This window comes from Erythrolamprus reginae, chromosome 2, assembly GCF_031021105.1.
Source record: "Erythrolamprus reginae isolate rEryReg1 chromosome 2, rEryReg1.hap1, whole genome shotgun sequence".
Classification (NCBI taxonomy): domain Eukaryota; kingdom Metazoa; phylum Chordata; class Lepidosauria; order Squamata; family Dipsadidae; genus Erythrolamprus; species Erythrolamprus reginae.
The window spans coordinates 296,864,533-296,877,201 of NC_091951.1; the positions used below are offsets into that span (position 1 = coordinate 296,864,533).

Consider the following 12,669-nt stretch of genomic DNA (forward strand, 5'->3'; position numbering starts at 1 on the left):
ACTTTTTATGAGGCAAGATGCAACCTAGTAAGAAAATCTTGTTATCCCTTAGGGGAAAAATGCTCTGCTATACTGTAATATCACCCAAGTTTTTAATCAGTTTCTCAAACTTCGCTAAATTAAATGTACACAGAATCCAGTAGCTAGGGAATTCTGAGAGCTGAAGACTTACACATCTCAAATTTGCTAAGTCTGAGAAACATTCGTTTAAAAGTTCATCCAAATGTATTGGCAGGGGGAGGTAAGAGGGTGGGAAGTACATGTTAAAATGATTTTATGCATATATAATCACAGCTTATTAGACCTGCACGGGAAACTCCAAGTCTCAATCACATAACTCATTGAGTGGCTTTCTCTTCTATATTAACTTTCCATTTATGTCTGTTGTGTGATTAAAATTAGGGAGGAAACTCCAAATTTCTTAAGAGAAAGGTTGTTATGCAAAAGGCATAAACACATAAATAAACAAGTGCCACTCAATATAATGCACCTGATCCAAAGTAATTACAGTATGCTGAAGTGAATGTATAAAATATATTGTCTCAAAGGATACGAGCCATAGTTTTTCTTACTTGATTTGTTTCTGATTTTTTTATTAAATTGTTTTTCAAAAGTCTAGACAAAGTGTATGTATGTGCACACATGCAAACACACACACACACACACACACACACACACAATCAAGCAAAAGTTCCACAACAACATTTGGATTTTCAGTAACAGTGAGATGAATGACATATTAATTCCAGAGCTTTAGTAGGAAAATAGAGAGGAAATACTGTTTTGTAATATGATCACTAATCTTAGCAGCAGAAACCTGCCGAGAAAAGACTGCTCCAAGCCGACTACCTTTGCTGCTACCTATTCAATCCTCCCACTTTATGAAACAAGATGTCACTCCAATTTTGCTTTATCTCCTTCTTCCATTCACCAACAGAGGTGGTGTTATTAACTTCATTTTTCTCATTGTAAATCCCACTGAATCAGTTGGAATGCAGATCTAAGTAAGAAGAACTAAGAAAGAGCTCGGGTTCTCATTTAGAATGAAGGACATTGTTATGCTGTATAGTGTAAAAAAGATTTAGGTGGATTTACCACTTTAAACTTATAGATAACTGTAAGAATCTATTAAGCATTATAATTTTATTATAGAAATGCTCAAGAAGTCCTTGAAACATTTTGAACCTTTAAAAAGTTGCTTATTTTATGTATTTAAAAAAATGAATGGACAGATGTATGAAACCTCAAATTACGTTTTTAAAAACTGTAAAAGTTAAACATCAAAGAAAGAAGCCAGAACAAATTTTCAGTTTTTTATAATGGAAGCATAAGAAACCAAGCAGGAGAAACAGATTTAAGATCTGACTTGAGGAGGTATCAATGTGATTTCTATGTCTGCGCATAATTTTTCAACTAATTTAAATGCAGAAGGTTTTTGGTTTTTTTTTGTTTATTTTTAATTACGAAACAGACTGGGTACCATCACTGCATAATTTATTGGATTTCGTTCTTGGCTATAACATAAAATTGCTTCCTAAGTTTCACAGTAAAGATTGCTATAAAATGCTAATGGTAAAATTTGAAATGAAACATCTATTATTTATGACTTTAGAGCCTGCAGGGAAACAAATGCAGCAATTTTCCCAGGCAGCAATATTTAGAGTTTACTTTTATAAAATTGATTAGTTTATTTACTGAAATTATTACCCTACTTTTCACTATAAATGACACACGGAGCTAATAGTAAGAAAAATAAAATAAAATGGATTAACAATTAAAACACTTAAAATACTATTAAAAGCATATCAATAAAAATACAGTACATACTCAGTTACAATGTACTCAATAGCTAGTCAAATTACAAGCCAGAAGGAGACAGCTTGCCAGAACACAGAAAACAAGAAAGAATTAGCTTAGCAATTTGTAGCAGAAAGTTCTGAAGCCAGATCTCTTAATCAAAGATTTCTACAATAATTGGAAGGGAGGAAAGAAAGGAGGGAGACTTCTGTTAAATGACATTAAGTATGTGAAAACATGTAATGATACATTATTTCCAAATAATGCTAAGAAAAAGTCCTCCAGTCGGTGATGATACTATAAGGAGTTACATCTCACTGTAGTTGGCCTGAAGCAAACATTTTATTAATAATAGCATTGGACTGGTTGAAATTATTCAGTGTTTCCAAAAAACTGTCAAATACTATCATTGCCATAATTTCCATATTACAAAGAAATATATCGTCCTGGCTTAACAGAAATTTTTAGAAATGGTTACATCTCTGCAGAGTCTGAGATGTGCAGATTTTGGATGCCGAGATACACAAATTTTGGCTGAACCTAGGAATAAACATAAACTATGACTTGTGCAGGTTGCATCCCTATTCTTGGATTTTCATTTCAGTTTACGTGTCTTTTAATTAATTTTTAACAGACTTTTCTTATCCAACTGCTTACTAAAATCAGATACCAATTTAGAATTTATTTTGTAGATTTTGAATGACAGGAAAGATAAAAGTATTGATAATATTAAAGGATTTGTTTCATCATATAATGAACACAATATTGAAAGGAAAACACTTATACCAGTGTTTTTCAACCATAGTTATTTTAAGATGCATGGACTTCACAAAATCCCATGCCATTGTGACTGGCTGGGGAATTCTGGGGGTTGAAGTCCATGCATTTTAAAATTGTCAAGGTTGAAAAACATTGATTTATACCTGATCTCAGTCTATGATTGTCAGAGCTCCATCCACCTTTATTCCACTAAAAATTCCAAATAAAGGAAGGAGAGTAAGTAACAAGCTACATAGCTCTATTCAGTATAGAAGTTAGCCCTCTTTAATTTAGTTTTCACATTTTAAGTGTCTATCACATCTTCTCAGTTTTGAGAGATATCATGTTACAAATACTAAAAATTTTAAGAACTTTAATTTTAATGTTATGTTACATGATTTTTAGTAGTATAACTGCAAGATATTGCACACTGTTTAGCAATGAATATATATGGCACTTTTGAATTGGATCTGTTTTATTTCATTTTGATTGTCGTTTTAAAATTGAATTTCCCTAATGGCAAGCAGTATTATAAATTGCTATAAGCCATGCAGTGGATTTTATTCATAATGAAGAGTGATACATACCTTCTACTTAATGGGAAATTAGGTCCCATGGGCAACAAATATCATACATTGAAATTATAAATTTAATAGACATTTAATAAGAGCTGTACAGTCATAATTAAATGTTGTTACAACATAATTGTAGTTCCAAGAAACCTAGTCAGCACAGGTTCACCTATGTTGGCTCGGACTCCTGGAAGCGGAATAAAAAAGAACCAGAAGAAAGTTAGTTTAAGGAAGGCTCCCATAAACATTGCTTTTTTGGAGTAGATATGTTTAATAATTCTTACATAACAGTAAGATTCATACTTTAGACAAAGCTGTTTGTTCATACAGGTAGTCCTTGACTTACAATCAAAATTGACCACAGCAATTATGGTCCTAAGTTGGGATGGTCATATAGCAGGTCATTGTGATGACTCCCATGAATGATTCTCCAGATGGAGGCAAGGTGGCGCAGCGGATAGAGTGCAGAACTGCAGACCACTGAAGCTGACTGTAGATCTGTAGGTCAGCAGCTCAAACAAATCTCATCACCGGCTCAAGGTTGACTCAGCCTTCCATCCTTCCGAGATGGGTAAAATGAGGATCCAGATTGTGGGGGCAATATGCTGGCTCTGTTAAAAAGTGCTATTGCTAACATGCTGTTATGCCCCTTGTTAAAAGGGCACTATAAATAAACGTTTATATAGATGTCTGTCCAGATGAAGACAGTAGGATGACCCTATCACAGGTTTGTCAGGAATAGAGGCAACCAAAAGGATGTGAGCAAGGATGAAGGGGCCGAGCACAGTAAAGTGACTGGCTGAGCAGCTGGCTGAAGTAGAGATAGGAAAGGCACAGCTGCAGCTGGGAAGCCCAGAGACTTCAGGTGTAGAGGGCACACAGCTGCAGCTTGTCGGTGGAGATGAAGAAGAACTGCCTTCTCCTCCAGATCTGAGAGCACCTAAGGCTGAGAGGATGCAGGCACAACTAAGGTTAACTAGGCTACTTGGGAGGAGCAGCCTCACCCCCTCTTGAAGGGCTCCACCAGGAAGCAGTTACCGTATTTTCTGGAGTATAAGACACACTTTTTTCCTCCTAAAAGAGGCTGAAAATTTGGGTGCGTCTTACACTCCAAATGTACTCACTGGCTCCTACTCTTTGACCTTAATGCGTCCTCTTCCTAGTTGCAGAGATTGCCACAGACAATGGCTTGTGTTCTGGGGCATGTTGCATTTTTAGCTTCCAAACGCTTGTGCAGTGCCCAAAATGGTTACCCAGAACAGCTGCTGCCTTCTCTTACCTCTTCTCCGCTTAGTCACTGGAGCTCCCTCCAACAATCACCTGTGCTTTAGAAGCATAACCCCAACCATCCTCAATCGCAAAACCAGCAAGCCAATTAATGTGCTAAAGCTGACCAAGCTAAGGACTAGCCAGGTGAATACCCAGTAGGCAGATTTCCCACCTCCTATTTTCCTCCCCCAAAACTAAGTTGCGTTTTATACTCCGGTGGTCTTATACTTCTAAAAATACAGTAGCTCAGGAAGGGGAGTGAAATGATGCTAGGAACAATGTATCCATTTCCTTGCTGTGTGATCTTGCCTTGAACTTCAGATTATGACTCTTCACCTGTGGGTTTGCCTTGTGGACTTGCCTTGTGGACTAGGGCTGGCTTCTTTTGAATAATCTGTTGATAATACTAATACTAAGGGGCATGCATAAGCACACCACTGTGCCTACCATCCCTGTCCTTTTGTTAAGTTTGGCAGAAATTGCAAATAAATATCTGTTTCTGTCAAAACAGAAATCATAGTAAATTACAGTTATGTGACCCCAATGCAAAGCAAATAGCCACAAATGTGGATCAGTTGATGAATGCTCAAAAGGCAGTCATGTGACTACAGGGGGTTGATGTTGGAACTTCAAAACTTGGTCATAAGTAGCTCTTGACGATCTATCATAACTTTTGATGGTTGTTAAGCATTTGGTTATACATAAGTCAAAGATTGTTGTGCAGTGGGCATAGCAGTGGGGAGTTGCTACTGATTTGCCCTGGTTTGGGTGAACCGGTAGCAGCGGGGGGTGGGAGGCTCCACCCACCCACACATCCCTGTGTATGTGTGGAAGTGCCCCCCTCTAAGCACACTCCCAATAACGAACCGGTAGCAAAGATAATTGAAACCCACTATTGGTTCATAGACCAAAATACAGTCGTCCCAGTTGGGGAGAGCACAAAACGCATCAGCAGTGGCAACTAAAAGAAGGCAGGAAAGTTGCCAGGAAGATTGGGAGTGCAATAATTAAGAAGATTGGCGTGTGAGTATGTTGTATTGTGAGTTTCAGCATAACATTCTGAAATTCTAAATTTGGATCTGCTGGACTATAGTAGATTTCAAACATTCCTGTAGATGTCCTATTGAATAATAGTTTGCTTTGAATTCAACATAAAATATCACATATGCCTTATTATTTTGGATTAAAAGAAGCGTAAGGGTCTACATCAGGGGTCCCCAAACTTTTTACACAGGGGGCCAGTTCACTGTCCCTCGGACTGTTGGAGGGCTGGACTATAAAAAAAAACTATTAAATTCCTATGCACACTGCACATACAGTACCTTATTTTAAAGTAAAAAACAAAATGGGAACGTACTATTTAGAGGGGGGAGAAGGTCTGAAATTCATATATGTTTATGTTTTGTTTTTAATTTTCTTTTGTTGACATCTGATTGGCTATACAAGGTTTTCTTGGCTTATGAAAAATGTATAAAGAAAGAAGGAAGCACTTTGGCATAATGGTTAATAAGTTAGAAATATAATTGGTGTTGTACTTTTTGAAGGAACATTAAGGAGGGAATTTAATTAAAAGAAAATGAATCTAACTGGATGACAAAATTAGAAAAAAAACTTTTGCAACTTTTTTGATGATTGATATTAGTTACTAACAAAATATTGCATTTTATTCATGGAAAATTAGATGGTACACTGTGTAGTTTGAATGTATGTTGAGATAAATGGCCTCAGTGGGCCGCATGTGGCCCGTGGGCCGTAGTTTGGGGGCCACTGGTCTACATTGATGAGACTATGAGAAATTAATACATTTATATTCTGATGCAGCTCTCCTCAAAAGCAAAATTGAGCAACAAAAAAACTCATGAATAGGAACAGCTACACTTACAGTTTTCTTCAAGATTTTGACAGCAAAAGGCTTCTGAGTTCCTTTCTGCCTGCAGCTGTAGACAACAGATGTAGCTCCCCTGAATGAAAAGACAAAGAAAGATGTATCATTTAGTTGGTAATAAATTTGTCACAGAAAGCACAGATTTCCCTCGAAACAATGCCTGCTTCAAAATCTGACATTTGCGGTCTTGAATGGGAAAAAAAGTTATATTTCTCTAATTTTTCCCTCTGCTGCTCTTGTATTTTTACCTTTGATTCAAATAATGAATTTTTTTTCTGAATGCAATTTTTTTCTTAGCCAGAAATGTACATATTTTAAAAAAAACAGGAAAATGGGAATTTGCCTATTCCATTATATTAAATTATATTTAAAGCAAAACATATAAAAATATTTAATATTTTTTAAAAATTTATGAGATACACTAAATCTCAAAGAAACAACATGATCAATAAGACTTCACAGCAGAGATGATTGAGTCGGTAACACTTGGACCCTTCAACAAATTGTCAAGCATGTCTACTGAGAATCATGCTATAATAACTGCTATTCTTTCCCCCATTCCTTAGTCACTTAATGCTCCCTTACTCAAGGCAGTCTTTGACAGATATAATTCTTTTCTCAACAGATTTTAAAGGAGATGTTTCCTGTTTTAACTCGTTTAGCTCTTTCCTGTTTATTAGGAAGCCTGTGAACACACTTTTAAGTGGATCATAAGCTTCCTAAGCAGGTATAGCAGCAGGTGAAGCTAGTCAAAATTACATCAGATACCTGTACAATTAGCCCCAAGGCTGTGTACCCTCACCACTTTTCTTCTCTCTCTATACCAATGACAGCATCTCAAATGATCCATCTGTTAAACTACTTAAGTTTACAGATGATTACAACAGTGATTGGTCTCATTCGATACAACAATGAAACTGCAATTTTGTGCTTCTGCGCATGCGCGGAAGCAAAACAATTGGTGAAAACCAGTGAAATCTCATGCTCATGCATGCCCTTGCACAAGATTTGGTTTCCAGTGCATGCGCCGAAGTCGAATTTCACACAGATGTGCACTGGGGTCACAGAGCTCCGCGGGAAGCGCACCGGTAGTGGCTGTAAGTGCAATCCGCCCCTGGTGGGTTTCACTTACTTTCCGTACTGGTTCGCATTGCAATGGAGGTACATGCTTTGTGTGCCTATGTCACACTGGGGAAATTGGGGTTTTTTTGCCTGCTGCGGCAACTGGAGAACAGGTTCAGGGCTGTGGACAGACGCCCATTGCTGCCAGTTTGGTGAGTGGGTGCAAATTTCTGCCACTGCTACAGGCGAACCAGTCCAAACCGTCAGCAACCCACCACTGCACCTTGTCATCCTAACAGAAGTGGAGAGAGATGGTTCTTTTTCCAGCAGATCTCTAGATGCACAAAGCAGTTCCATGTAACATTTCAGGGAAAGAATTGACCCCTCCTCACTTTCTTGTTATTTCTCTTATGGCAAGGGGGAAACCTCTCTTTTCTACCTAGCGCTCTAATCAGATAGAGCAGCAATAGGTCCTGGCAAATAAAGCCTGGTTCAATGTAATCAGATTCTCCTGCAGACAAAAAGACAATAGTCCTGGGGAAGAACCCAGTCCCAGATTACAATGTCAATCATATTGATGAAGAATTCTAGATTGCTTGTACAGCAATATATCTTTAGGGAGAAGAAACACCTTTAATACTAGAATAGTGAAAGGTGAAAGCTGGCTTCATACAGTAGTAGGCTTCTGTGAAGACAAAGGGAACTTGATTAGAATACAGTATTTACTCTATTCCACACAAGTCTCCTTGTGTCACAATGAATGCAGTGTGATTGCACTTCTGGCCACCTAAATTTTTTCACTGACTGGGAGAATAGAAAGTTTATCTTCTGCCCTCTTTTCAGGCATTTTCTAGTGGTTGCGAAAACTGATCAAACAGTTCCCATCCAAACATATTGCTTGACTGTTGATATTTTTGAGTAGAGAACAAGACAAAGAATGCAAAGAATTCTAATCCAAACATGAATCAATGACATGATAGTTATTCTGTATCCATACAGAAGCAATATATTCCTACAAAGTAGAGCATAATTAACCACCTGGTATATCTGGACTCACGCATCATGCTAAGATTGATCTTTTAATAAACATGCATACAATAACAGACAAACCATAATGTTCACATATAATGCTATAGATCATGTGTTATGAGAATAGTTGAGTTCAGATTTCACATTAACTCAAAATGAAAGAAATCATATTATTAGCACAATCGGGGGGGGGGGGGAGAGATATTAGCATAATATGTGCACGCAGCCACTATGTTCATTGATCCCTTTCCTTGATGAAAAATTTAAAATTTCACATTTTCTATCAAGCCAGATGGAGAATGGCAGGCTTAGTGCAGGTATTGTATGGTTACCTGGAAAAATAATATGAGTTACCTCTTGCCAGTTAAACTAGAATCCCAGGTTTAAAATCTGTTTTATCATTTCAGTACTGTAGCAGATATGTTGCAAAAATCCAGATGGCCAATACTACACAGACGGCAGCAAAGACCCTATTGCTGCCATATAGTGGTCATCTCCTTGTGAAACCAAAGTGTTCTATGAAGGCATCATTCTGGTGCCGTGGCTAGAAGGAATCTAACATTTTTTCTGTAGTAAAAGATGTTGTAGCTCGCTTTCCCTGTTCTGGCTGTGCCCATCTGCGAGTTCCAACTATTACTGTCAACAAATTGCCACCTGTGTAGTCAGTGAAGGCTGCAAATTTTTTTACTACCACACAGTAGATGTGGCTTATTGTGGGTGTGGCTTGATGGTCATGTGACCAGGTAGGAGTGGCTTGACAATCATGTAACCGGGGGTGGCTTAAAGGTCATGTGACTGGGTGGGAGTGGCTTACCGTCCAGGATAAGTTTTCAAATAGATGTTTCAATTCTTTTTCAGTTGATTAAGTCACATTATTTGAATAACCACAAAAAGAACAAGTGATAGACAGCATTATTTGTTGAGGAGCACAGTAACATTTTAAGGTTTTGTACAGAACCCACAAGACTTAGTATGATAACAGATTAGGCAAGTAGCTCAATTTTCTTTAATTGCTATAAAAGCTCAGTTCTAGATGATTAAAATGATTAAAGCATTTATGGGTAAAAACATACTATTTAATTATTTCCTATTTTAAAAGTAATTAAGGATCATACTAAAATACTAGAGAATGAAGGACAATAAAAAACTATTAAGTATTCAATAAATAGTGCATAAACTTACTACCCTATGTGTCATCCCCCCCTGTGGGAGCAGCAGCCCATCACTGAGTGTAGTACTTGAGGACATTGACCCCATTCCTCCCCCCCCCAACTCCAAGACCTTACTTCTGTAGTTGGACATCTGTTTCTCCACAGATATGTCTACATCTAATATTCAGAGAAGGAGGACTAGTATTATATAGCTTTTTTACATTAACCAAAACTTAATATTTGGAAACCAGTTGTGGGGGGGGGAAATAGAAATATATATTCATATTTTGGATACCGATTCATAAACTACTATGTGTTTTCTGACAGTTTAATGTCATCAACACTAAAAAGCTCACAGCTTTTGAAGAACATATGCAAATGACTACATCACAAATTTAGGAACGACCTTCAAACATCTGCCAGATAATTTTAGAAATAACTGCAAACTCTCAAGCATGATTTAAAATAGTATGGGAAAATTTTAGAAGTAAAAATTAAAGAGAGGGTGAGAATGAACAGAAAGAGGCCATTATAATCTCTTTCAGTTAAGGGAAAATTCAAATAATTATAATCGAATGTTTCACTCATATCTGACATTTAAGCATATATTGTAAAGAAATAGGATTTTAAGAAATCCCACCAGTTATAACAGGATTATTTAGTTAATATTTAGAGGGGGGGGGAAATAAAAAATAATCACATCAACCATAGTTCTTACCAAATACTTATAAAATGTGAAAAGAAAGACATCTCCATTATATTTAGTATCAAAAATGTTACCATAAATAATTTTGGCAGAAAAATTAATCATCAGTTATATCTTTTGAAAATCCAGATACACTGTTTTTTCAACTATTCATTGGAAGAGAGCCCCATTCCCCTATGAATCATGAAAGATACATAAACAGTGAAATAGATTAGACTAGACTGACAGGTTTGTTTGTTTAATTGACACATTTATATAGCCTCTCATCTCTCTAACCATGATTGTGATGTTATACAATCAGTAGTTAAAATAAAATCACAACTACCAGTAATAAAAACTTTAAAAATCAAATAAGAACAAGATAAATAAAATGATAAAAACAAGATTGTGGGAGAATACACATTTAAATACAGTACAGCCATCACACAGGCTTCCCATTGGACCCCAGGTTGATGAATACATGAATTAATTTCTATTTAATCAGTGCTTCTTGGCTTTGAAAGCTATATAAGCAAGAAATAAAAACAAGTTCTCCAGATTACCTCAGGGACCGCCTTCTGCACGAATCCCAGCGGCCAGTTAGGTCCCACAGAGTGGGTCTTCTCCGGGTCCCGTCAACTAAACAATGCCACTTGGCGGGACCCAGGGGAAGAGTCTTCTCTGTGGCGGCCCCGGCCGTCTGGAACCAACTCCTCCCAGAGATTAGAATTGCCCCCACCCTCCTTGCCTTCCGTAAGCTACTTAAAACCCACCTCTCCCACCTCTGGTATGTTTGTATGTATGTTTGGTTTTATATATTAAGGGGTTTTAATTTGCTTTTAGTATTGGATTTTATTGTATATTGTTCATGATTGTTGTGAGCCGCCCCGAGTTTTCGGAGAGGGGCGGCATATAAATCCAATAAACTTGAAACTTGATTGTATCTATAATTGTCTAAGGATTTTTTTTCTTTTAAAAAAATGTATTTGTGCTGTTTCTACCTAAATGTGTAGAAATTATTCCACAAATGTTATATCTTGGGTTTTTAAAAAGGCCGCTTAGGAGAAGATGGGAGACCCAAGGTTAAATTCACAGCAGGTTCTGACAGGTTTTAGAGAATTGGTAGCAGACATTTTCAGTAGTTCAGAGAACTGGCAAATACCACCCTGGCTCACCCCAGAGTTGGGTGGTAATGGAGATTTTGCAGCATTATTCCCTTGCCCTGTCATGCCCACCAAGCCACACCCACAGAACTGGTAGGGAAAATTTTTGAATTATACCTGTGGGAAGACCCAAAAGGAAAATATGGAAAACATACTGAATAGCAGCAACACGTGGTTTCAGCCATAAGAATTCAATTAACAAAACATTGAAATTCACATTATGTACCTGGAGTGGAACTAGTGATTCTGTTTACCCTTGGTAGAAATAGCTCACTTTATTAATCTTAAGGGAGGGCTTTTATTAGTTTAGGACTTTCATGTACAGAAATCTTTTTTTTACAAAGAGAGACAGCTTTTTTGTTGATGTTTCTCTTTTCTGAGATGAAAAAAATAATTTAGTGGAATTTCCTATTGAAGATCTGAAGACGGGCAAGATTTATAAGTCAGTGTAACTATAAAGATGTGCTAAAGAAAGCAAATTAGCTATTAAAAATAATTGAGTGGAGGTGGTTTTTGAGAAGGTGGGTAGCAGTAAAGGTTTAGAAAAGATTCACTGTTTACTTGTCATTCAAACCAGCTTACCACTGCTAAACTTAGAAACATGGCCATGAAATCTGTTGATAGATGTTCCCACACCTTTCTTTTAATAAAAAATGGCTAAATAAAGAGTCTGGCCTTTTAAAGCTTCTTATATTTGAAGTACAGTGGTGCCTCTATTTAAGAAGGCCTCTACCTAAGAACCTTTCTAGATAAGAACCGGGTGTTCAAGATTTTTTTGCCTCTTCTTAAGAACCATTTTAAGAACCTGAGCCCAGAAAAATTACCCAGGAAATTTGAGAGCGGCACGAAGGCCCAGCCAGTTTCCTGCTATTCCCCCTTTAAACCCGGCCATTTAAGGCTTTTCTGGGTTGCCAGAGGAGGTGGTGCTTAAGGAGGCTTTGGCAGTCCAGAGCAAATGAAGCATTTTCCTTTCTCTGGGCGCTTCAAGAGGGAATAAATCTCTGCCAGCGCCCAGAGAAAAGAAAAGTTTCGTTCGCTGTGGGCAGCCGAGGAGTCAACACAGCGAAGGAAAGGCGCCGGCTACAAAGTGAGCAAGCGAGAGGAGAGGGAAGCCCTTCAGCATGGGAAGGAAGAGGCAGTAGGTAGCAGCAGCAGCAGCAGCCAGTGTATGCGAGGCAGCGTATGGGAGCAGCCTTTAGCTGGGTGCATTGGAGGCACGTGCTCCTCCTCACCATCTGAGAGTACCTCTTTTTTTTAACCCCTCACCCCACCTTCTTCCTTTGGCAGCGACTCCCCT

General features: G+C 37.7%; 1 protein-coding gene across 2 annotated transcripts in view; it reads right to left on the minus strand.

The window, feature by feature from the left end:
• The window catches only part of CAMK4 (calcium/calmodulin dependent protein kinase IV), a 57,049-nt gene that overhangs the window by 34,186 nt on the left and 10,194 nt on the right, over positions 1-12,669 (minus strand). For both annotated transcript variants that reach the window (XM_070742934.1, XM_070742935.1), the window contains exon 2: positions 6,280-6,358. In XM_070742934.1, the coding sequence (XP_070599035.1) occupies positions 6,280-6,358 (79 nt within the window). The remainder of the gene's footprint in view (positions 1-6,279; positions 6,359-12,669) is intronic.